This window comes from Heterocephalus glaber, unplaced genomic scaffold, assembly GCF_053883595.1.
Source record: "Heterocephalus glaber isolate CG9 unplaced genomic scaffold, H.glaber_assembly_v1.0 deba00001572, whole genome shotgun sequence".
NCBI classification, from domain to species: Eukaryota; Metazoa; Chordata; class Mammalia; order Rodentia; family Bathyergidae; genus Heterocephalus; species Heterocephalus glaber.
Genome location: NW_028258357.1, coordinates 17,153,644 through 17,180,455, shown reverse-complemented (window position 1 = coordinate 17,180,455; position 26,812 = coordinate 17,153,644). Strand labels below are relative to the sequence as shown.

Below are 26,812 nucleotides of genomic sequence, written 5' to 3'. Positions count from 1 at the left end.
CAAGTGACTCCTTCATGGATTCTGTCCCCATCCTTTCCAGGCTCTGAGCCTCCATCCTGGGCCGCTGTGTGGATACCCTCTTACCTCAGCGTGGGTTCCAACGTGCCATGCTGGGGTCTCTCCAAAACTGAACACCTCTCTTGCTCCACTCAGAGTCTGACACCCCACCTTTGGCCACTGCAAGTCCCCTCCCTTTAGGTGTGCGCGCCATCTCACTCTCCCCATTTGGTGACATCAGGACTATGTGCTCATGGAGTAAAAGGGCAAAGCAAAAGGGAGGGGCCAGCCACCTCACAGAGAGCTCCTCTACTTAGGATTATGTGGTTCTTTTGGAGTTTTGGTCATTTTCTTAATTTCTATTTGCTAATTTTGAAATTTCAGTTTACAATTTTCACATTCTATTGGACAGTTTTTTGATTTAACTGTAAACTTTCATTTTCATGCTTTTTTCTTGCAATATCTCTAAATGGGGTTGTATCTGAACTCTTTCTTGTTTCTCATATTTAATGAGATTTGTGGTAGCTTTCCATCACTGTGACAAAATACCTGAGATAATCAGTTTTAAGGAGGAAAGATTTATGTTGATGTTTCGGTCTGTGGTTTCTTTGCTCCTTCACTTTGTGCTTATGGCAAGGCAGAACATCATGGGTGGGGAGTGCAAGGCACAATTGCTCACTTTTTGTGACCAGGAATCAAAAAGTAGGAAAGAAGAGAGGCCATGCTCCTATATTCCCTTCAAGGGCACAGGACACCTCTAGGGACACCATACCCTTCCACTAAGCCCCAGCAGCACCATGTTAGAACATAGCAGGAGGGATACCTGAGATCCAAACCACAGATTATGGTTTATATCTACAAGTTCCCCCTTAAAACCCATGTGCTTATAGGTGGGAGCTCTGGGAGATGATTGGATTATGGGGAGATTACAGCTGACTCGTTAGGAGGTAGGGCCCAGTTATAAGCGACGGGTCACTGTGCGCATGATGTAGAAGGATTTGTCTCCCTTCCTGGCTCCTCCTTGATCTCTCTGCTTCCTGGATACAGTGACGTGAGCAGCTTTCCTCTGCCCAGGCCATTTCACCATGTGCCAACCATGCAAGGAGTGAAACTTCTAGAACTTGAGCCAAAATGAACCTCTTCTCCTTTTAATTGTGGATGTTAACTATTGTGTCCCAGAGATGAGGAAAGTGACTAAGACACTACAACAGAAGGGTTACCCTGGACTATTAGGGAGGTCCCAGCAGGAATGAACCTTACTAGCTTTCCTCACTTCACTTCAGTCCTAATGGCATGACTCAAACACTTTCTCCTTTGTCCTTATTATGAAGTACTGAGAAATATGGATACCTCTCTGCCTGATTTGGATAGGCTTCCTGCTGCTGCCTCCAGAGTTCCAGGCACCTCATTTCCAAAACGGCGCTCCCACACTTGAATGATGTACTTTGCTGTTCTATTATATCCAAGGTCTCTATCCACTGGATATCTGCCTTTCATGATACCCACACTTCCCCATTATATGAAGAAAATTTCCCCCTTAAATCTCTGGTGTTTTCCCCCCTCATTCAATTTGAATTCTGTTTCTAAAAGCTTTTCTTCAGAGTGACTCTCTAGCTTGCTGAAAGAATGTATTTAACGGATATTCCTGAGATTCTCAAAAACTTTATCTACTCACTGGTGTCTTATTAGAGAATTTTTTAAATCCTGCTGGTTGTTGTCAGATTCTGTTGCTCAGCATCCTCCTTCATGCAAACCCTCTTCTTTTGGGAATTCATAACTGATGGCATTCTCTGCATTCCATGGCTTGTTGGGGTCATCAGATTTCCCTTTGTTGTCTTTATTGCAATAGCCAACCAGTTCTGGATCCTGCTGCTATCACGTGATTCGGCTATGTTTGTACATTTCAGGGTCATGGACATCTCTTGATACTTAGCTTTATTATGTGCTCATTTCATTCTTTCATTGCCTGATGTATGGTTTTTATGAGGTTCATTGGGGTGTTTAATATTTGAAAAATATTATCCTATTGTCATGTTCTTGGCATCAGAAATATCACATCTTTTTAAAGTGTGCATCAGATCACGTTAACCCTATTCCCACCTTCATCTCTGACTTTTCTCCACAATTCTACCCATTCCCCACTACTCTGCCATAGTCTTCTAACTGTTCACAGTACCTTACGGGTTTTCCATATCATCTTCCATCAACCTGAAGAAATCTTCCCCCAAAGCTGTAAATGATTAACTTCCTCAGAGTCGATGCTTTGTCCGTGCAATGTTAGCTCTTCAGGAAGACATTCTCTAGTCACCTGTAGCGTCTCCCTTTCATGCCTGTCTCTCCCTTTCCTTCCTTTTCTTCATAAAACTTAACCATCATCAGAAATCACACTATGTTATTTTTATTTTCCTGTAGTTGTTTTCTTCAGCTAGAATGTAAGTGACATAGAGACAGGACATTGCCTTTGGCACTATTGAAATTTTGTCACCTGATACAGAGGAAGTGTTTTATGTATAGTTATGAATTCACAGTTTCTACTAATATCAATATTGCTCCTGGAATCACTGAAAATGGAAAATATTTTGATTTTCTAAAAGCTAGTGCAATGACCTAATAAATAAAAATTATAATCTATAATATAAGAAGAAATCACATTTTCTAAAATTTGTTTTGTCCTAACATGAAATTTTGAGTTTTATTGAGGTTTTTTTTGTATTTATATAGGTGATAAAGATTAGGAGGAAAGATGAGTAAGAGACTGAACTGCTTATTACTGGATACTTTCTTTGGCATTTCTTTGAAATGCTAATGATGCTTTGAATATTGGATTGGAATTCACACATATTTAGTTCTGTACCTTGGCATGAAATATCCACTTATCAAAAGAGAAGTGTGAAATTAAATGAGACAAGTTATGAAAACAATTTTATTTATATATTTTTCCTGTTTCCTCTAAAGAAATAGTAAGAAAGCAGAAAAATCTTTTCAAAGGATATATATTTTAAAGGATATAAGTGGAAACAAAGGTGTAAACTTCATGTGATTGCCATGTCAAAATAGCAATCTGTATTGAGTACCTATTACAGTCAGTTAATACATTTCTTTGTAAAAATAGAATCATCTAGATTTAAAATTATCATTATTATCATAGAAATGTATATTCAATGGTTCTTACAAGAGGAACTGTTCTAACCACTTTATTTCTTGCTGTGATCCAAATGTTTATAATCCCTCCCGTGTATATGTTAAAATCTCTTTTTGGGGGGGGGGGTGTACCGGGGATTGAACTCGGGACCTTGCACTTGCGAGGCAGGCGCCGGAACCACTGAGCTAAATCCCCGGCCCTATATGTTAAAATCTTAATCTCAAGTTGACAACATTAAGTGGTGAAAACTTTGGAAGTGAATGAGTCGAGTCGGAAGGGCAGAACCCTCATGGAGGGAATTCATGCCCTTGTAAGGACCACAGAAAGTTCCTTCATCCCTTCTACCATGTGAGGTTAGACATGGTACTGTCGATGAACCAGAAAGGGGGCCCTCGTCTGATATTGAATCTACTGACATCCTCATGTTGGACTTCTTTGCTTCCGGAACTGTGAGAAATAAATCTCTGTTGTTTATAAGCTATCCAGTTTATGATTATTTTGTTATAGCTGCCCAAATAGACTAAGACACTTCTATTCATCCTTCACATACTCTTAGGTGTATATTATTGCTCTAATCATTTTCCAGATGTGGAAATATAAGTATTTGCAGAATTTATTTGAAAATGCATTCATTCTTTGAAACTTGGGATGTAGTGGCTATCTATTGCCATATGTCAAACACAATGGCTGAAAATAATAGCCATGACTGTAGCTCCTGGTTCCAGGTGTTTTCTTCTGGTTTGGGCCAGACTCACCCCATCTGGGCAGTGCTTGCCGATGCATTCTGTCACTTGACAGAATGGCCTGAGGTTGGCTGGTCCCGAATGGCCTCACTCACATGGGAAAGTTGTCAGAATGTTGACTGGGCTGATATGGATGGCTGGTGTAGTAACTGCATCTTTTGATTTTTCTGGGGTTTGTTGGTGGTGATGGTAGTTGTTTTTACTTCTTGAGGTCTTCCTGATTGTGTTGGCTACTTTTCTCTCATTGCTAAGACAAAATACCTGACACCCAAAGTTAGAAGGGAAGGGGTTTATTTGGCTTACAGTTCGTAGAGGTTTCAGTCCATAATTGGCTGGCTCTGAGGCTAGGATGGCAAAAAAGCATCCAGAGGAAAAACAGCATGGCATGTGCAGTGTAGCAAAGAAAACAGGAGAGTTTAACAGCATCTTTCTGCCTCTTTTATCCCATCCAGACTACTGGGGATAAGGGTGGTGCCAAATTAATCATTCACATGTAGAGGTTTAGTAACCACACACCCTTAATCCCAGCATCACACATTCCAGATCCAACTACCTCAGAAAAAGAAAGTCCCACCTCGTCTGCATGGGGCTTTGGGGGGACATCTAAGCACAAAGCATAACACTGATCCTGGGGGGATTGTCCCTCCCAGAACTGGTGAATTCCTAAAGATAGCATACCTGTGAGCAGGCTCTCTGTGTGAAACCTGCCAATCCAAAGTCCATGGCCCCAACCACCTCTGTTACCAGGTTGTTACACTCTGGGCCACTAGTCACTGCCTTAATTATGCAGGGCCAGGGCCCAGTTAACTAGGGACAGTCCTTGTGTCCCAGAACTTGGTGAAATCATTCAAATTAGCCAATCCTAAATCTGCTTGTCTCTAGTTTGCTTGTCTTTTCCCACGGAAACCACAGTAAAGGCTCAGTCACCCCTACCCTTCTGCCTCTTGACTGAGCTCCATGCTTCCCTCAGGGCCCCTGGAGGGTGCTGCCCCTCTTCTTGGATCTATAAGTGTCTGTCTTTTCAATAACAGTCATCTCCTGATTTCAGCTCTGGCTTTACTACATCTGAAAATAATAAAACCTATATTTAAAAACAACTGGATAATGGTTCATTTCATTATCCAGCAGCCTAGCCTGGCTTTTTCACATGGTGGTGAAATTCCAAGAGCAACAGTGTTCGAGTGCTTTTCAAATCTCTGCTGATTTTTGCTGCTGTTTTTTTGGTAATGCCAGGCACATGGCCACAATGGGGTCAACAAAGGAGGACTGGATACCAGGAGGGTGTGGCTGCAGGGAGCCTTGTGCAGACTGATCTGCTGCAACCCCTCCACCACACAGGCCTGCCTGGAGGTTTTAGACCAACTCATTGTCTTTAATTTGAGTCATTTTTAAGATTTGGCCACTGAAATAATCTTGTACTAATTTGACCAGTCGTGTGTGCGTGCATGTGCGTGCATGCGTGCTCATGCTCGTGCACGTGTGTGTGTATGTGTGCATTTGCAATACTGGGGATGGAACCCAAGACCTTCACACTAAGCCACATCCCCAACCCTGCCCCTTTTAATATATGTATTTTGAGACAGGTTCTTGCAAAGTAACTAAATTGCTTAGGCAAGGGTCAAACTTGTGATCCTCCTCGGTCAGCCTCCTAGAGTTTTGGAATTATGGGTGTGCACCACCTCGCCCAGCTACTATTTGACTGCTGCTGACAAAAAGATTACCAACTATCATGATGCTCAGAATTGTTATTCAAAAAACTAAGCCGTAAACCAATAACTAAACTTTCTTTTACTTAGGCATTAACTGCTTATGACTAGAGGATTTAGACAATATAAAACCTATTCAGTGTGTAACTGTCATTTTGGAAGGAGATGTAACCTAATAATATTTACAAAACCTATCAATAATATCATGACCCTAAAATATTCATAGTGCTGTGTAAGGAACATAGTCAAAAACCTTTTTAATAGAGATTTACAAAATCTTTTTCCCACAATAGGATAGCCCTTCTCAATTTTCCTTTTAGGCTCAATCCTGTTAGTGTTCTTCAGCAACTTTCAAAACAAAATTCTAAACTTCCTTATTTCAGAATCCTCCATCCTACCATTACTCTCATCCCATACCAACCTGCTTATGTTGTAAAGCACTGTGGGATCTAAACTGCCGAGGAAAATGAAAGAGAAAATAAATTGGAAGAGAATTTCAAGTCTTATTTCCCCTTGGTACACTTTTCCTAATTTCCAGAAATAGCTGAGAATGGGATAAACGTGTCTGTCTCCAAAAGGAGCCTCCTTGCTTGTCCTCTTGTAAACCAAACCTTATTGTTCTTTGATCTTAATAGTAATATATGTAGGTTGGAACCTGATAGACCTTAGCCGGAACTTAGCTTAGCCTTTTACCTTATTAGGGAGGAAACGCTGGCAGCCTAAATTGTCTGTTACTTTTGACTTCTACAAAATGGGTGTGGTAATACATAAGCTCTAGTCTTTTCCTGTGTACTGTATTGAAGACTTAACCCAGGGTCTTCACGCTGAGCTACATCCCAGTCCCTTTTACATTTTTTTTTTTTTTTTGAGACAGCGCCTCACTAAGTTGTTAAGTTGTACAGGCTGGCCTTGAATTTGCAATCATCCTACCTCAGCCTCCCAAAGTGCTGTGATGATGATTATTATTACTACCACCAGGCCTGGTAAGCTCTAGTCTTTAGAGCTCAGAGCTTCCCCCACTGTCCACCCAGCATCTACCCCAAGAACGATCTTCATTGTGAAGGGAAGACAAAATGGAATGATCAAGGATATGAATATTACAAATGCAATATTTGCCTTTGTTAAGCCTGAACAAATCCTTTTTGTTTAAATAATATATGTATAGTTATTATTAATCTTATATTTAAAGTAGTAACATGAGTATTATTAACCTTAAATTACTTTTTCAAATAATTTTCTTTATTAGTACATGTGTATAGTACATAACATTTACATTCCATTTGTGGGGTTGGTATGTATAAAGAATACATCTTCATTCCTTTTCTTATCCTTTTTCCCTCCCCTTCCCCTCATTCCATTTGTTGATCCCTTTTCTTTTTTTGTATATGTTTGCATTACATAATGTTGACCTTTAATTGTACTTCTTTTCAAGATTCTCTTTTTCAATTTATTTGCTGGAAAGAGAGCAAGGGGATATCATTACGTATAATTTTGATTTACCTACCTTATGTTCTACAGCACAATGATGCATTTACTTTGAGGTTTGAATGTAGGTGTCCCAATTTAAGAAAATCAAATTTTGTTTATTTAGTATGAAACATATCCTCTGAAGACAAGGGAGAAGGGTATACAGTCACTTGATATTCCTTTGAGATGAACTCTAAGGTGTATCAGGAAGACTTGATTCACACACACATTCATTTTATATGTGGCATCATGGGGCCTTGGGTGTTTCATAAAGAGAGGGTATTGCAACATAGCAATGAACCAATGTCTAGATATTGCACAAGTTCATAAGGGCACCGCTACTGTCCCATGGCTTTATAAGCAAGCATCCTGACACCCTTCCTTCCTTTTACAGATGACGTCTCTCAACAGGAAGACAATGATTCTCCCAAAGAATATGATCCTGGGCAATTTGCAGGCCTTCTGCATGGATCCTCTCCAGCCTGTGAGTTCCCTGACAATCCATTTCATCTCTATGGAAAAAGAGATCAATGTGAAGAAGGACAAGAAGTCAGTCTGGCAAACAGTCCTCTGCCTTTCAAGCAGACTCCAATAGAAAATAACTCTGAACCTTTGGTAAAGAAAATTAAACCCAAAGTGGTCAGTAGAACAATTTTTCACAAAAAAAGTAACCAGTTGGAGAACCATACCATTGTTGGCATGAAAACCACCAGGAGCGGATCCCGCAGTCGGGACCAGTGGCTGTTAAACACAGGGGTATTTGTGGAGAGAGCATGTACCCTGGGGAGAATAAGGTCATTACCTAAAGCCCTGATTGACATGCATTTGTCCAAAAATGTCTCTAAATCTGATTCTGATCTCATTGCCTGCCCTTCGAAAGAGAAAGCATCAAGAATTAACTGGAGTGAATCTTCAACTGCTGAACAGAGTTCTAAAGGGAATTCTGAAAGAACACCATCTTTCACATCTGAGTGGGAAGAAGTAAGCCTAGTTCTTCTTGTTGTTGCTCTTCGTATAAGACTTTAGCACTGAAGGAGCTTGAGGAAGAATTTTCAGTTTTTTAAGCCTTTCAGAGGCAAAAGGAAAAGTTAACAAATGCATACAGCTCCAACCATAAGGGAAAGGTCCCATGGGTAACACATGGTAATTTCACAGCAAGTGTAAAAACAAACATAGTTCCACACACGTGGGGATGTCTGTTGTTTCCATAGAAATTTATGTCATGCAGAAGTAATAATTAGCTATAAAGTACGAGAGAATGTTCACATCAATCCTACCAAGCCCTGCAGCTAACAAACTGAGAAAAATATTGGTATTTTGCTACTTACTAAACTTTTTGTTAGCTTATTTCCCTTCTTTAAAGTATCTTATATTTTCAGAACATCTCCTTGTAATCTTAAACTTAATGGTAAACAGAGCCATCCTGGCTTTTCTTCAAGAACCACGCATGAAACATATATCACTTAATATTTACCCTTTACAGCTATCAGAGAAACATTAAATAAAAAATGTTTTGGGATCAAGTATCACCAATTTAAGCTCTACTTAAAGTTTTTGATCTAAAAGAATTATTCAGAAAAGTAAGTGCCCTTGTAAGGTTATGAAATGTTATCCTTTGTTCCTAAGGAGAATTACATCATAAAGTAATAAAGCTACTTGCTTTTTCTTGAATTTCTTTTAAAGAATGGACCAGAGTCTCTCTTGACATTTCATTCTAACATGTCACATTTTTGTCTTTCAAAAGACTGTGCCAGTTAGATTAAGTTTTGAAGTACGTTAGGTCACGATAGTATTCTGAGAACTAGAAATGGATATGGTTCCAATATTGACATTATGAATTGAGCTATTTGGGAACAGCACTTGATATCTCTATGTGTCTTTAAGGGTGAGCAAAGTGGGACATTTAGGTAATATGCATTATCCTTTCTGAAGCCTGCCACCTGACTCAGTTTGCCACTTAAAGGAGGGAGATTGAATCATACATGGTTGCAGCTTAGATAGTCATATCTTCTGAAATCCCAAACTAATAAAATGCCTAGTGTTTTGAGTATATCCATTTCTTGTATTTTTTAAATATTTGAATATATTTAAAATCCTTTTTTGGAGACAAAATTAATTAATTAATCTTTTAGAATTATGTTGTTCCCATGCTTCTATTCTTGTGATTGGATGCTACTAATCCGCTTGTGGATGGCCAAACCATTTAATGAGTTCTTTCTTCCAGTGCGCTAGCCCATGAACTGAAGCCTGCCCCTTCACCGGGCAGACTGCATACATGCTGTCAGGACCCGAGAGAGGGCAGACCTCGTCATACGCACTTAACCTCACCCCTACCCTTGCTGAGTTTACAAAGTACATGGTTCCTAACTTACTGACTCACGCAAATGCAAAGTTCAAGAAATACAGAGAACAGGCAAGCTCATTTTGGAAGTTTAGGAAAGGGAAGCATAAGTTATATTTTGAAAAATATTTCAACAGATGTTTATTCCCCTTTAAATCTTTCCCTGTCTATTGCTTAATTGTAGTAGTGCTGTGGCAGTAATACCAAGAATATGTGACCCAGTATGTGGAGGTTATTTTAAAATGTAATGTCCCAGAATGTAATAATCCACTTTCATGATTTTGGTTTCTCACAGATCGACAAAATAATGAGCTCCATAGATGTTGGAATCAACAGTGAACTTGAAGAGATAAATGGTGACACCACAAGTAAGGGAATTTTCCTCTACATTATAATGAATAAATGCACTTAAGAGCCAGAAAATGATAAAATCTTTAGATTATTTCATGTTTTATCATAGTCATAGTAGCTACAATTATTTTCTGCTCCTCTCAGATCCAACAACCATGACCTGTAAACAGCATCAATTATAAGTATATTGATTCAGCAAATGGAGATTTTTTTCCCATGTCCTATTTTACTATGCCAGTTAATATTAATGAAGTTTCAACTTCATGTTGAGCTCAGGGTTGTAGAATCCAATGACTATGTGATTAATAACTTCTCCCAAGTTGTAAGTGCCTTTTGCCAAGAACTGTGTGTCACTCATCTTCGTGTGTCTCATGGTAGATGGTAGATAGCAGAGTATCTCACAAAGAGCTGCCTTTCTGGTCACTATTTAATATATAACCCTTACTAAATGTTTCCTTCCTTAAAATCAAAGCTCAGAGTAGAAGGCCATTTGAAGACATTTTGCTTAATATTGATGATGTTAAACACCATATAATCCAAATCTGAAAATAAGAGTAACAGTCATATTTTAAAAATTACTGTTCTTGAAAGATTCACAAAACTTGAATTGCATTTCTACCTTGTCACAAAGTTCAAGTGCAACTGTATATTAGGTAGGTCTGTAGAATTTTGAGTTTAAAACAGATGATTTCTCAGGCCTTGGGAGAGCTCATGTTTAAATTATAAGTGAACAAAAATCCTTGATTTTTTGAAATAATAAAATTAATTTCTTTGAGAGAGAATTCTATATATATCTCAGGGTAAATAGGCATAAGACTTTGTCACCAGAGTCCAGCCTAGGATGAGGTAAGTGAGGAACTTGTCCAAGGAGCTAAATGTAAGGGGTGCTAAAAGTCTGAGTCATCAAGATATGCAATACCATAATGTGATATTTTAAAAATTCAAAACTAATGCCAAAAATCTATGATGAACAAAAATCAAATTTAAGTAAAGACAAGCCACAACCCTCCCTGGCATGACATGGGCTGATTCCCAGCATGGTTCCGAAGCACACACCTTGTAAGGAACCTGCCCAGGCACACAAGAGTCTCTCAGAGGTGCAGGCAGGTGAGTGAGATGCCCTTTAAGGGAAAGCCCTACTGATAGCACCCAAGCTCCGAGAGCCTGGCAGCGCTGGAGCCTGTCTTCAACTCAGCAGTGATGCAGGTGAAGCCGGAGTGTGGCTCTGGAACTGGTCACAGTCTGGGAAAACACGAGAGAGTGGTCAGCTGAGCTGGAAAGAAATGGACGCTCTTTCTGCCCTGCTGCAAGCTTCCTCTCACTTCCCCTCCCTTCCCCAGCATACTCTTCCCATCCTGTTCTTACCTGAGGAGGCCCTTCCCACAACAGTTCCAAGTCTCCTCGCTTCTTGTTGGAGATCTGTGGTGGATCAAGGCACATTTGTATCACTTCAGGCTTGCTACCAGTTGTGTCTGAAGCCCTCAAAGCCAAGTCTATGCGCACAGTGAACATTTCCATGTAAACTAGGAGCAGTTGGAAAGTGTGAATTTCATGGAAAACACACACACACACACACACACACACAAACCCCATATATAAAAGCCCAGTGATTTGTTTTGACATTCTCGTTGGCATATTTGAAATATTACAAAAGGGCCCCAAATCTCATATCCTTGCAATTGCCTTTAAAGCAAACCAGATGAACTATGGACATTATTAAAACTGCTCACATTAGGGAGTTCTCAAAATGTGGTCCATGTGGCTACAAAGGGACTTGTAGTCTGTGATTGCAGTCACCTCACTGTAAGAATGTCCGGTGTGAATAACACCCCTGTCGGAGCACCCTGCTCAACTCCCTGATGCTGAGACAAGGGAGATCTTGGCTGGGCCACATAGTAGTTGACATAGTTTTAAAGGTCAAATAATGTTGTTTGTAATTCAGAAATTTAAAAATTTTGTGTGTATATGTGCTTTGTTTTTTGAGACAGGGCCTCACTATGTAGTCCAGGCTGACCTTGAACTCACTATGTAGCCCAAGCTGACCTCCAACCCAGTGATCCTCCTGCCTCAGCCTCCCAAGTGCTGAGATAACAGGTATATGCCACCACACCTGGTGTGTTTTAAATTTTAAAATGGAAAACTTTTGAAAGAAGTCCCTAAATTGTGTATATATGCCCAGTGATATAAGTAGCTCTGGCATAGCATATGTAGCCAGCTTCTCACACAGAGATTCTGATAAACACAGGACTTTTTCAGGACCCAAAGAACCAGCCTAGGAACCTATGTTGCCCATAGTTCTTCCAGATATGCTTCCAGAATAATTTCAAGAGTGGTGCAAAAATACAGATTTTGTATTGATGGGATGGTAAGAATTTCTCATCAACTGTACTGTTCAAAGATAGAGTGGCTGTCTGGCGAGACAGTAACCTCCGCACCGAGAGTGGCCAACCTGAGGCCTAGGAGTGCGCCTCTTTCAGACTTAGACTCAAGTAACACTGAACTTTACACAGATGTTCTAAAATGCTTCAAGCAGGCAGTGCCAGAGAATCATAAAAATAATCATAAACATCATCAGGAAAATAAGGGCAAATGTTTAAAATGCCAGTCAGGCAAAGCTAATTTTGAAGGGCATTCTAGTGGTAAACAAATCCAAAGATTATTTTCCCTCATTTGTTTTCTTCCTACTTTATATTGCTGTCCTACTCACTGCCTTTGTTTGCTGTTTTTCTATGATGGTAATGAAAATGACAGTGGAGACTCAGTCCACAAAGAATCATTACTATTGACAAAGCTGTCCCTGCATGTGCCTTAGTTTTTACCTCTTAATTACACACTAATTATGTTCTAAGTGATTGACTAAAACATGTAGCATTCCAATCAGCCCTTGGGCCAGTTGTGAATCACAGCTTTACTGAGCTGTGATCTTTTCCCTCTCAAGGCTAGATTTAACTAGAAGGGTGATAAACAACCCCATGAAGATGGCACTTCACAAATAACATTTTGGGTATGAAGTGTGGCTGGAAATCACATGGCACAATACAAAGTCAAACAGACATGAATTCAAAGCTCAGCTCTGCTATTTACTGACTGCTTGGTTTTAGCTTACTGAACTTCTCCCTTGACAGAAATGGGCTTGCTAGAGACATTTGCAATGGTGTATAGAGAGTCTGACACACATAGCTATAAATTAAATTTCAGCTCTCACCTTGTCCTGCCATGAGGAAGACTGTGTTTGACATTGTGGGCATAGGAAAATGAATACACATAAGCTCCTTCTTTAAGGAGCTTTATGATAACAGCTATTCTCACAGTCATAATATCAAAATTTGCTATATTCCCCAGAATTACTGTGGTACATCAACCAGAATACAGGCTGTTACAAATCCAGAAGCAATTGGTATGTAAAAGAGAGTAGTTACTAAAACAAAGCACAAAATTCCAGAGTATCTTGCCAAAAAACGAGAAAGTTTTAAATTCTAATACACATTGGTTTAAGTGATCTATAAATTATTTTTTATCAGTAATTTTATTTTATTTTAGTTTTTGCTTAAATTTTTTTATTGATACATTTAAGGTATACAAAAATGGAAACAAAATGGAAACAAAATCTATGTAAATAGGGAAGGGTGGAGGGGGTGAAGGGCACACAGGTAATGGGGAAAAAATAAGAACCAAGATGCATCATGTACAGGTACAAGCACCCAATGATAAATGTAAATGTAATTGTATAAATTATTTTTTATGAAGCCCAAGTACCCTCTTTTTGCTTGACAATAAAGAAGAGAAGTGCAATGAATTAATGGGAAGTAAATTTAGAATGAGGGAGGGGAAATCCTACTTTACAGAATATGTATTGTCAGTCTCTAGACTTTAGCTTCAGAAGACCCCTGAGTCCAGGACTATGCCTGGCTTTAAGAAAGTTGTGCACTTTTATGAGCATTTATATTTGTTGAATCCTTAAGAGATGAATGGAGAATAAAATCACAAGCAGGGGGCCCACATGAAAGACGAGCATTAAAATTTCCATGCTATTGACCACTTTGTTTCAGTTTGCTGTTGTTTTGTTTTGTTTTTGAGATGGGAGGTCTCTCAAAGTTGCCCAGCCTGGTCTTGAGCCTACTGTCCTCCTGCCTCGGCCTCTTGAGTAAATATTTAAGCACATACCACTGCATTTCAGCATTTTTTTAGCTTCTCCAAACCCTGATGCATTTCCAATTATATTGTTTATTTCATGAACAATATTTATTGGGCCAGGAAGAGATTTGTAACTCTCTTATTTTCACTACTGTAAATACAAACTAACTCAAAGTTTAAGCAGTCTCTGTGCATCATATAACTAGGTTTACTCATTGATATCAGTTTCCCATTTTTAAAAATTTCTTCTGAAATTATATAGCATTTTGAAACTTATTTGGCAATCTGAACTTTCCAGAACTAAGGTAAAAATAAAAGTAAATTAAACTATTGAATTTTTTGAAGTCAGTTCTTTAGGTTCTTGCTCAGAACATATTAACCCATTATTTTTACAAACAACATTTCTGGTTTCTCTCTTAAAGTCATATTCGAAAACCAAACAAATCAGTATTGGTGACCTCACCCTATGTAGAATATCTTATGCTTTGACAGTGCTAGGTATGTGAAGTGACAGCACATTCTCTATTATCATGCGTCCTCAGGTTTACATTCACAGAATACTTGCAGACAGGAGGTTTTGAAGTTGGAGGAACCTGGCTTAAATCCCAGTTTTTCAATTCACTGGCTTTGTACCCTCTCAGTTGTCAACCTCATCACCTATGAATTCAAGTTTTTAATAACCACCTCATAAGGCTGCTGCAAGATTAAATTGCATTCTACACTAGTATTGCCTAGAACATAGCAGGTGATCCATAAGTATAAATTCTCTCTTCTTATCAAAGTATGCAAGACTTGTCTTTCTAATTAGAGTGTATGCCCCTCGGGAAGATGTTTGAGAAATCTTGATTATCTTTCTGATCAGTGAGGATTATAGTTAAGGCATAGCTACTTATAGTCTAAGTTGCTTTCATGTGAAATCATAAAGTTTCATTTCTTCACCATTGCCATTATATCACAAGGAAGCCCATTCAAGTTAGGAAATTTACACATTCATTGGAACTACCTCAAAATCTCACACTTTCAGAGAAACCAGTTGATGATCTCCTTGATGGTATTGAGAATCACTTAAGTAAGCCAATAATTGGCTCCACAGGATATACAGAGTAATCAAGTGCCTAGAGACTTTGCAACACAAGGCTGGCAGACAATCATAAATACTCTCCTATTTCTGAGCTGGGTTAAGTAATCTCCTGTCACACTAAACAGGTGAAGGGCATTTAGACTGTATTGGACTGATCCAAGTTCATGAGTAAAAAATAGTATTTAGTCAAAATACTGTGTGTTTTTAAGACTGTGATTTTTATTCTTATGCTTAACATTAAATTCTATTCAAAGAGAAATATTCTACTGTCTTATCTTTTAAAATTTCATTTTTGTCAGTGTATGATTTCCTTCTAAATTTTAATTATATTTGAAAGCTATTTAAATGAGTGCATAAAGAATTTAATCATGAAGTACATTGTCTATGTGGATACAGAATAACTCTTAGGTCATTTGCTGGAAAATCCACAGTTCTGGACACAGTGCCTGACAGTAACTGAATAACGCTATTAAGCTCCACCCCTTACTCTGAGAGCACCAGGCAGAAGTTACTAAGGCAGGGTAAGTCTTCTCTCTTCTCCTGGTTTAAGCTTCACCTTTAGGGGGTCTGCAGGGACAGGGAACGCTCAATGCCCTTTCCCCTACCAGGGTTGCTTTCTGAGTAGAGGAAATGGAACATCTCCACAGCCCCACACACTGCTCCATCCTGATGTCTCGGTTGCTTCCCATCCCTGGTGTTTGTTTTCATAACTCCACGTGTGTGTCAGGAGGTACTTTGTCACTGCTGCAACAGCAGATAGCATTTCCCTGCTGAGGTTGCTGGTAGAAATATTGTGTTTCAAACTCTAGAAGAATGTTTTTCAAAATGTATTTTTATAATAGAGCCATGAAATAAGTGAAAAAGGAAGAAAGTTGAAATGCTTTCCTTTCTTATTGTCCATCAGATGCTGTCCAATTTATTACAGTGAACATTTTTTGCATTCAGTTTTCCGAACAATTCAGTGAATGTTGTTATACCCATTTCATAGATGAAGAAAAGCTCAGAAAAGTTAAGGAACATATCAAAGTCAACTGCTTCAAACTCAAATGTTTCTCTTCTTGGAATCCATACTCTTTTTAATGAAATATGCTGTCTATAGGACAACGAAAGGTAGCCCATGCCTCTCTCTTAGGTCAAATCATACCAATGTGGCCTAAGAGGGGCCATCTGGAGATGTTCAAGTGTGGAACCAATCACTTGTTTTTAGCAAAGTTCAACCATTGATACTGAATGCTTTAGAACTTAGCTAAAGCACAGGCCATATGGTCAGATACGCAAGTGAGTCACAGCCCAGAATACCTCATATCTCCAAAAGTGAATGCACGCACTCTAATGATGATCCATGTTTCACTTATTTTCAAAGGGAGGTTTTCCCTTGCTGCCAGTAATATTGTAACTGCTCAATTGCACATAAAAGCCTTTGTGAAATGTCTTACAATAGCATATTTTATTTTTGATTTTTATTTGTTTTTACAGCACTATTTTTAATAGAACCAACTGAGGAATGTGGGTAGTAGAAATACATTAGCACACAAGCACAATCTTTTATCTAAATCAAGAGTTTTATTTTTATTATTATTTTATGTAACACTTCACTAAGTGACATAGTTTTTTCAGACAGATTAATTCTAAGGAATCCCTTAATAACAGCACAGTTATATAAAAATGTGAATTATAGTAATTGTTAGGCTAGCATAAGTTAACTAAATTTTTTCAAGAGGTTTTGTTTCATCAGCCAATCAGTTATGTTAACATAATAAACACTAAAATCTAGCACCGTATTTTACAAATTGTACTTAAAAACTAAAATTAACTTACATAATATAGATTTTGATCATTAGAATATAGCTGAGATTCTCTAGTTTTGAAATCAGAGATAATGGTCATGTGGAATTAGGGTTTCCTTAAGTATGAAATAGTTGACTATCATTCTGTGGCATAATATTTACTTATGATGTTATCAACAGTTTAAAAGTGGTACATTCTATTTCAATTCATCAAAATATCTTATCCTCTGAAGAAGCTTGGGGAGAGAACCGTTGCATTCATCTACTGGCTCTAGAACACTTTCCATGACATCACTGATACATGGTCAGCTAACATCAACCAACATCTGCTTACATGCTTTCCATGATGGTAAATGCAATACTTCAAGAGATCACTAGAAAGCTCAAAATGTTAAAATTATTTTGTTGAATCAAAAATATGTTACCTAAGTTTGAATACCTACCATAACAAGTACTAGCAATATAACCCTGGAAAAATCACTTCTTCAGCCTGATCCTGACTTCTTCACATAATAAGTATAAATAATAAGTATAAATAACATCTACTTGATCCAATATTTGGGGAAGCTCTAGTGAAAGGGATGTAGTTAGCTACACTCCTGTTGCACAGTAGATCTTAATAGATAACATTTCCCTTCTTTGATCTCTCTTTTCTCTTCCATTATTCATTATTCTCTTAAAAGAAAAATTTCCATCTCTCTCTCTTTCTCTCCTTTTTCTCTCTTAGAGAATATATCCCTTGCATAATCACAATAAACAGTTGCAAAAGTCTTCTTTATAGATACTTTAAAAATACTAATTAAATGACTTCCATATAAATGTTGATGAATTTTACAAAATCCACCATTAATGACCTCATGCTGGCAAGAGAAGAAGAGATAAAAATAATTAATAATCTGAACCATAGATAGTAGACATTCATAAGTCACAGGTCATCATGTCTTACTTTCCTCATTGCCAGGACAAAATAAATACCCAACAGCCAAAGTTAAAGGAGAAAAAGATTTTTCAGCTCACAGTTTGTAGAGGCTTCAGTCCATGGTTGGCTGGTTTCGAGACAGGGCAGCATGGCAGAGGAGCATAGGAGAGGAGAAACAGTCCATGGTGTGGCAGGCAAAAACCAGCAGCAGCAGCAAGCCTCCTTTTCTCTTTTATTCCATTAGGTTATAAGCCTATTGGTTGGTGCTACCCACACCCAGGGTGGGGCTCCTATCTTTAGTAAGTCTATTCAGCCACACCCAGAACTGTGCTAAACCAATTATTAGACTAATCAAGTACCACACACCCTTAATCTCAGTATCATGAACCCATGATCCAGCTACCTCCCAAAAGCCTCACCTATGAGTCCATGAGGCTTTAGGGGGACATCTAGATATAAGCTATAACACATCATAATAATTGTTTTTAAATACAAATATGTTTTAGCAAAATATAATGACAAATCAGTGATAAATGTGACTGACTTACCCATGAGAAAGACTTTATAGTTTATTCTGGTTGTATCTATGATATACTATCCTGATAACAAAGGGTTTTTCACCTACTAGTATTTATTTTTTTAACTACTAGTATTTTTTTGAACTCAAGTATAAACTTCCAGGGAGTTAGTAAATTAACTATTTCATATTCTGAAAAAATGGCTACCCAGCAATATCACTTACGGGAAATTACCCTAAAGAAACAACCAGACAAGAGCAATAAATGCATACATAAAGATGTTCAATTCAGCACTGCTTATAGTCATTTAAAAGTAAAATAAAATTAGGCCAGGGATTTAGCTCAGTGGTTCCATCGCCTGCCTTGCAAGCTAAGGACCCAAGTTCGATGCCCGGTACCAAAAAAAAAAACCAAAAATAAAATAAAATAAAATGACCCCTAATAGATGATTTGTAATTATAATAGTTCTCCATGAAAAAATGTCAAACAATTAAAATGACATTGTATGTATATTTATCACCATGCACATATAGCCATAATATATTATTAAGTGGAAAAAGTAGCTAACAAAGTACAATAATAATCCCATTTGTGAATACACATGTATGCAAAACGATCTGATAAGATATATGCAAAAAGGTCAAAATGGATACCTCTGGATAAGATTATCAGTGATTTTTATTTTCTGCTCTCTTTTTTGCTAAACTTTCTAAAATTTTTTAAATGAGTATGTGCTACTTTTATTTATTATAGAAACCATTCAATAAAAAAGAAGTATATGCTAACTTGGTAAAGAAATCTAGTGGTAAACATAAGTAATTTATATAGAGACATACATGTGTGTCTATAAACATTGATATTTGAAACAAAATTCTAAAATGACAATGTTGATGATCACATAAAGATTTGCTAAGTGAGTACTGGTAATGAATACATGTTCAAATATTTTTATTAGTATTGACCTAAAATAAGTGTAATTGAGTAATCTATGAAAAGGATTCATTTTTACTTGTTTTTATTTTATCTTTATATTCTGCAAAAAGTATTAGGATACATAAAATTTTAAAATATCCATAACCTGATGCTAATCAAAGTGGTAGTTTCTTTAGTCCATCTCATTATTTATGTGCATTTCCTAAGGACCTTTCAGTCCTTATCAATGTAACTGTTCATTTTATTACATATTTTATGGATAGAGTCTGGCAGTCTTCATTTTCTCACATCATTTTGCCTAATTCTGCTTGGCTACACTTTTTTTTTGCCTCTTGCTTTGCCCTTCCGATGTCAGTTTGTTATATGTGCTTCTACACTTTTCTCCAATTTCACAAAATCACGCACAGTAAACAACAGGTAGATAGTCGTTGTTTGTATGTTAGAAATATGAATCCATGGCATTTACATTTCTTCTCATTTGACAATAAATTGTAGCTTTAACTTATTTTTATAATCAATAAAATAAATAACCTATAAATCTATATTGCACCTGTGAAGTTCACCTTCAAAGAGCAAGAGCTGTGGAGTCTGATTGCTATTCCCACCCCTTTACTAAGCTCATGAAACTGACACTTCATAATGAGCCTCAGTTTCCTCATTTGAAAATAAAAAGCTGTAAGTAGATCTTTTCAGACTCTGCAATGCTATGACTCATACTTCTATCTGTCATTTTATGGGTTATGCTTTGGCAGAATGACCTTATTTAAAGCTTTCTACTCCTTAATTTCTTAAGGACAAATGACCCATAAATCTCAAGTATGTGTATTTCTACAAGGTTCTTCTAGGAAAGTTGCAAGATTATCATTTTACAGTGATTTTTAAAAAGATATTAATATAATAAATTTATAATATAATTGATATATGGCTGTAAGATAGGTAAGATCTTTGTGTTTATATGCCAGTCATTCACCTAACCATCTCAGCCTCTCTTAAACCTTATGCTTATTTCTAGGACACTTAAATGACTAGCTCCAATCATGTGCATGTCAGTGATTCAAATAAAATGCAGAATTTCCAATATTATATCTTTCCTGCTTCTTGACTTCACTAAGCTTTTTATAAGAAGCTTTATGACACAAAAGTAGCTAACATTTTGAGTGTGTACTTTTCATTAGGGCTGTAGGTACTGTGCTAACTCAATCCTCACAGTTGCCCATTTCTGATCCTAACTTGGCTTTGCCAAACTGTAGTCAATCTCTCTTCTCCTCCAAGGCCCTGAACCTCTCTTGAGCTCAAATCTGAGCCAGTGCTAGAATGTAGAACATTCATCCATATTCATCTGTAGGGGTTCATTCTAGATCAGCTTAGCACAGAGAGAAACATTTCCTGTTATACCACCCTGATCTTTGTATCTGCTCAGGTACTCCTTCTGGCTCAGTTTACTCCCAAAGTCCCTGCTAGTTCTGCTTAACACCAACCCCCACCATAAAAGAAAAGCCTATTTCTGTTCATTGTAAATCCTGAGAGAGAAGCATTCTCTCTATTGGAATCCCCTATTGGAATTTAAAGTCTCCTTTTGACTAAGTCTGGATTTATTTTTATTTGACAGCACTAAAAATTCTTAGGCCTTTTTTTTTTTTGGTTCACATGTTGTTGCTCAAATACTATATTAACTGATATAACAACTGACTTTTCTCTGCATGTGTGATATATGAATTATATTCCTACAATAATCAAGTGTAGATGTGATATAGTCATATATTCGTATGTGAAATATATACCCTAGACAATATACAGATTGGTTGATCAACTTCTCATACAACCCTGTATCAGTCAAGAATTTCCTTGGAAAATTCTATCATTATCTCTTCTCTCTGTATCACAACAGATATGCATAATCGTAAAAACATAAGTGAAATACTGCAGCTTAAGAAAAGTGCAATGTAAGATACCAAATACCTTATCACCCACTGTTACTAGATGAAATGGTTGTGATAGTGACAGCCTTTATTAGAAAAATAAAGGAAATAAAACAGGACTCTATTACCTATGCACTGACAACAAAAATTTCTTCTGTGTGAGTTACCCAGGCATTTAAATAAACCACTGCACCTGTTTACACACTCTTGCTATGGGGGTAGAAGTGAGTGCTCGTACTGTTAGTATGGTACTTACAGTGAGGCTATATTATACTCTGGCTATCTTCCATAAAGACCTGAGAAAGTCATGATGAGAGACATAATTACAGTAAAATAAAACCCCATTAAGGCAATAGTAAAAGATATGAGCCAAGTAGGTTAGAAGAGAAAAATTTTTAAAGAAAGAAAATAGCCCAGAAAACCTGCATGTAGGAAAGTGATTACAACTTCACTGTGTGCTTCTTGGTAAGGAAGACAAAAGCAGCCTACAGAGATGTCATTATTAGGCAATACTGTCACGGCATGTGAAAAAGAGACCTGGAGTCCAACCTTAGACTCTGGAAGGGATTCTCCTCATGGACCATTTGTAAGCTGCATAACTAGATTAGGAACAATGCTTTCAGTAGAATTCGCGCATAGGAGAAATACCTTACCTATGACACACAGCCAGATGTACAGTGGTAGGGTAGTTTCTGTGCTATTTCTTATAAAGACTGTTTTCCCCATGACAGAAATATGCACTGGTTCTAAAACAACATATTCTTCCTTACTGTCTTTTAAGAACGTCCTCCTTATTTAAACTGTGTACTGGTTGCCTTAGTATCAGGAGTTGAGAAGTCTTAAAAAAGATACACCATGTAAAAGAACCTAATAACCTCAGTGAAGGTAAGCATTAAATGCCATAAATAGGAGCTAAGATTAATAATATTAACAAGGATGAAAATTGGAGAAAGGGAATTAGAGGAGGAGGGAGGAGAGAGGAGGGATGGAAAAGGGGATTTTAAAAGAAACAAGCTGTATTATGCACACGTACCCACTAAGATGATTGTAAAATACATGTGCTACGAACATGTACTAAGAAAAGAAAAGAACGAACAAGGCACGTATCAGTTAGTTGTCTGGTTTCAGTGGTAGGAAACAGCAGTCTCTTTGACATACAGTCCTTGTCTCCATCTCTCCTAATGCTTACTCATGACCAAGTTTGGGGGACTAGCTTTCCAGGCATCACTACACTGCAAGGAAGAGCTATTGACAGGCAAGGCAGATGGATTCTGCCCTGGTCTGAGGAAAGAGAATGGCTTCTGAGATTTGTGTAAAATACTGGAGTGGGACATGTTTAAATTAAAAATACATGCTGCCAATGTCAAAAAATTACCTGGACTGTCCAAAGTTTTATGTAACAGTAAAGTTAGGAGTCATGCACCACATGTGAAAGAGTATGAAGTAAGGCACCAGATGGAATAAGTCATTGCTGTATGACCTTGGACAAGTTACGCCATCGTTTTGAGCCTTGCTTTTCTTCATTCTTTAAAGTGAGAATAATGGTAAGCTTCCTACTTGCTGTAATTAAACGAGATTATTTATGTAAAAACACTTGTAAATTGAACAGGTCTATTAGGTGCTATTATGTCACTTTTCAAGAAAGCTCTTTACTTTTAAATTAGAGATCATCCTATTCATTTTTTTTCTCTCCACTCAATTGACTGGCGTTTATGAGCACTCAACACTTTTATATCCACACATGGACCATTCACTTTCTGAAAGACTTCTAAAACTTGAAAAATTAGACTTTCCCTAAAGAAGTGATCAGTAAAAATACATTTTCTGGTTCATTTTTTGACAGAAAGAAAAAGTGTTAACTCTATGAACAAAATAAATAAGCACCCCCCCACACACACTAATAAAAACAGGAATGGAGAGGAATTTCAAGATGACTGACTGAGACCAAGTGTTCACACAGACAGCACAACTGTGGAGGAAATTTGACTATATTTAAATATACGATCAAAGGCTCTTCTACAAATTTGATAAAAGCAAACAGTACATTATTTTTTAAATGTAACTCCTGGCTGGTTGGCTAATAGTATAGAGCTGAGAGAGCTGAAGGCAGGCTGGGCAGCATGCTGCTGCTGCAATCATCTAGACTGGAGGGAAGTTGACAACCTAGATTTAAGCAGCAGCTGTAGGGAAACAGAAAGGAGTGAGCAGGAGAGATAAGGATTTAACCCTTTCAGTGTAACCAAGTGCACTGAGCACCCAATGGAAACTGAGGCCTTGTTCAGAAGAAGTGCAAACATGTTTCTTTAAAATATTTGATCTTCAAATCCTCCCAAATATATGTACATATATACAGATACGTACACACCCAGTTTTAAGGAGAAAAAAGGCTTATAGGCAAAGAAAATGTAAACATTAATAAAGAATTATAAATTTTAAAATATTCTTCAAATACGTGAGGGTACTCCAGACTTTGGATTTCTAGAGTTAAAAGTTTTTATATCCAGTCATAGTACTAAAAATATCACCAGACTCTCAGAGAGAGACACAGAGCCTCTGTTCCATTTGGGAGGATCCTCGCATGAGCTCAGCAACAGTTTATATCCTAAATAAATATCAGCTGTCTTCAAGATTTGGAAACTGATTCAACATTTCAACATAAGAGATGTCAAATAAGAGAAGTATGCTTAGGTTTGGGATCACTAATACAAATACAAATTAAGATACATTTTATCCAGTCATGTATTCCTGAATCCAGTGTAGTCTTGTGCATATCTTATGTAGTGCAGTGATACCCAGGACATAAGGGTAGGCTAGGCTCACCCACTGTGTCAGTGACCATTATGTCCTGAATGTTTTCACTGGTGACGTGTATTCCTAACTTTATAATTCCAGACTGAAGAAAACTAAACATGCTTTTTTTTCTTTTGATATTGGTGATTGAACAGACCTTTGCCCTGAGACACATCCCCAGCCTTTTGTTTTGTTTGGTTTGGGACGGGGTCTCATTAAGTTGCCCAGACTGGGCTCCAACCTGTGACCCTCCTGCCTCAGCCTCCCAGAGGTTGAGATCCTCCTAGGAGAATGCCATCATGTCTGACACTTACTATTTTTTACTCTTTTATGGATGAGAAATTTTCTCCATAAATATTTTATTTTTCAGTAGATGGTATATTTGATTCATGATTCACAAGTAAGATTAGTATAGAAGTCTGTACAGTATTCAATGAAGAAAATCTCTCTGTAATACCTGTTGCCTCAGAAACTATTTTCTCCTCCCATAGGTAGCTATTCAGTGTCCTTCAACAACATACAGTGCACATTATTCTTTTTATGCTTTAACCTACTATTTTAAGTTAATGGAAGTCATTCTATAATAGAACATAGAGCATTTCCTGGTATTTAATTTTATGGATGTACATTTTATTTAACTATCTTACTATCAATAGGGATGATCTAGTAGTTATAAATAATGCTGCAACAAATAGCCTTGTTATACTGTACACCTGCTGGTATACCTGCGATGGACACATTCTATAACTTAAATTGCTGGTTTAGGGGGTATATGCATTTGTCCTTTTCATAAATATCATCAGATCGCCCCCTTGTGTAATACTGATTTATACCCTCACCAGTAGTATAAGGAAAAATTATACCCTAATGCAGCATTTTCTCAAACTTTTAGACCATTATCTGCTAGGTAGGTGAAAAATAGCTTCTCTGTGCTTTTTTTTGTATTAGGAATGAAGCTTAGCTTCTCATACGTTTCCTTTCTCTCAGCTGGCCTTTTCATATCCTTTGCCCATTTAGGGGGGTGTTAAGGGTTAGAACTAAAATGTCTTCCTACAGTCGCTTCTTGGGAAGCGGGCCCTGGCCAGAGAGGGCTGCCACTAGGGACTTGAACTGGGTGTGTTCTGCCCCTAGCTCCTCCCCCCTCCTCTGTTTCCTGGCTGCCACAGGGTAAGCAGCATTCCTTCGCCATTTCCTCCCAACACGCCATTTCTGCCCTGGAGACAGCCAACCATACACTGAACCCACTAAAATCGTGAACCAAAATACCCGCCTCGTTATTAGGTTGTATCTGGTGTTGTAACTCAGCCACGGGGAAGCTAACTAACATGCAGTGTTGTTGGTCTATTTCCATCGCTTAGAAATTATTAAGCATACAGCCCTATGTGTGCGACATGAGTTTCAACTACTTTCCCCGTTTTTTATCTTGTGATTTCTCTTGTAAATTTTTATCATGCGAAATTTAAATTACTTTGTAGTTTAATCAAGCCTTTTAAAAATTAGTGGTTTCAAATTTTTATGTTATTAGAAAGGCTAATAGTACAGGACATAGGACTCTTCCCGTAATTGTTTCTAATACTTTTGTGGTTTGGCTTTTTCTATATTCAATCTATTCTTGTATAAGGAGCAAGAATTGGACCAAACTATGTATTTATTAGATGACAACTCAGTTGTCTGCATCATTTATGAGATTTATAATCCATGATCCTCACTTAAGACGCCACTTTTATTATATGCTTCATGTTAAATTATATTGTATTTTTAAACTTTTTTGTTGTTCCCCTTATACACCTGGATTTATTCACATATAAACAGCACATTGTTATAATTATACACACATTAATGGGTTAATACCTGAGTTCATGTTTCCACATCCAAGAAATTCATATATCTAAATATATTTTTTTCTTCATTTAAATTTTATTGAACTATTTTTGCAGCAAAACTCGTTCCTTTGATCTAGCCCAGGGCTGGGGAGAGGGCGCCAGGGGAGGGGAGAAGCTGAGGTCAAGCAGATACGGGGCACATGGATACCAGGACATTCAAGACAGCGGGCTTGTAGATGGCAGGGCAGGGTCTCGCCTGCAGTGGGGCTCAGTGCCCGCGGCGGGGCGCCCCCACCCGACTAGGTAGTCCTGTATCGCGGCCCAGGGCCCCAGCAGCCTGCGCAGCCGGGTCAGGTGGCTGTTGATTGTGGCCAGGAGCCTGGTCTCGGCCTCCAGGAAGGCGCAGAGCGCCGGGTCCCCGCGGGCGACGGCCAGGGCGTGCAGGTCCAACAGCGCGCGGTGCAGGTCCTCCTCCGGGGCGCCCGGCTGGAGCCCCACTCCTCCCCGGCGGGCCCTGCGCCCTCTGGAAGACGCCGCCGCCCTGGCTGTGCAGCCTCAGCAGTCGCTCGGCACCCTCGCGCTTCTCCTGGGCCAGGTCCAGGAAGAAGCGGCTCGCGCCCGCCTGGGCCACATCCACGCGGCCGAGGTAGAAGCCCTGCACCAGGTAGGTGCGCGAGGCCCGCAGCAGCTGGCTGACCAGGCCGGCCACCGCCAGCGCCACGTCACGAGCACAGTGCCGACCCACGGGGCCGTGGCAGTTCGGGCCAACATGGCTATTCATGGCTGGTTGAAGATAAGCAGCTAGCCACAGAAACTACTGCTGGCTGCTCCTGGAAGCGAGACACCAGCGAGAAGCTCCGGGACCACCTCGCGCCTGACACGGGATTGGGAGGCGGTCGGAGGCCGGAAGTGATGGAGGAGTCTTCCGGTCAGTCAGACACATCCCGGACCTTCAGGCACGTGGTTTAAATGGTTGAAGATTACCCACCAGCCCTCTGTTTCTTCAAAGTTTGGAGGAGCCTTGTTTATACTTAAAGTGCCTAAGAATGACCCTACTAGTTTTGTTTCCAGATCCAACTTCCAGCCGACAGCAGTCCCCAAAGACTGACTTTTTAAAGATAGGCCATGTGGATGGATGGTCCAAGCACAATCTCAGAGACT

General features: G+C 38.5%; 1 protein-coding gene across 23 annotated transcripts in view; it reads left to right on the top strand.

The window, feature by feature from the left end:
• The window catches only part of Anks1b (ankyrin repeat and sterile alpha motif domain containing 1B), a 1,083,815-nt gene that overhangs the window by 602,635 nt on the left and 454,368 nt on the right, over window positions 1-26,812 (top strand). For all 23 annotated transcript variants that reach the window (XM_087192834.1, XM_087192832.1, XM_087192833.1 and 20 more), the window contains 2 exons: window positions 7,450-8,036; window positions 9,692-9,764. In XM_087192834.1, coding sequence (XP_087048960.1) covers window positions 7,450-8,036; window positions 9,692-9,764 — 660 coding nt within the window. The remainder of the gene's footprint in view (window positions 1-7,449; window positions 8,037-9,691; window positions 9,765-26,812) is intronic.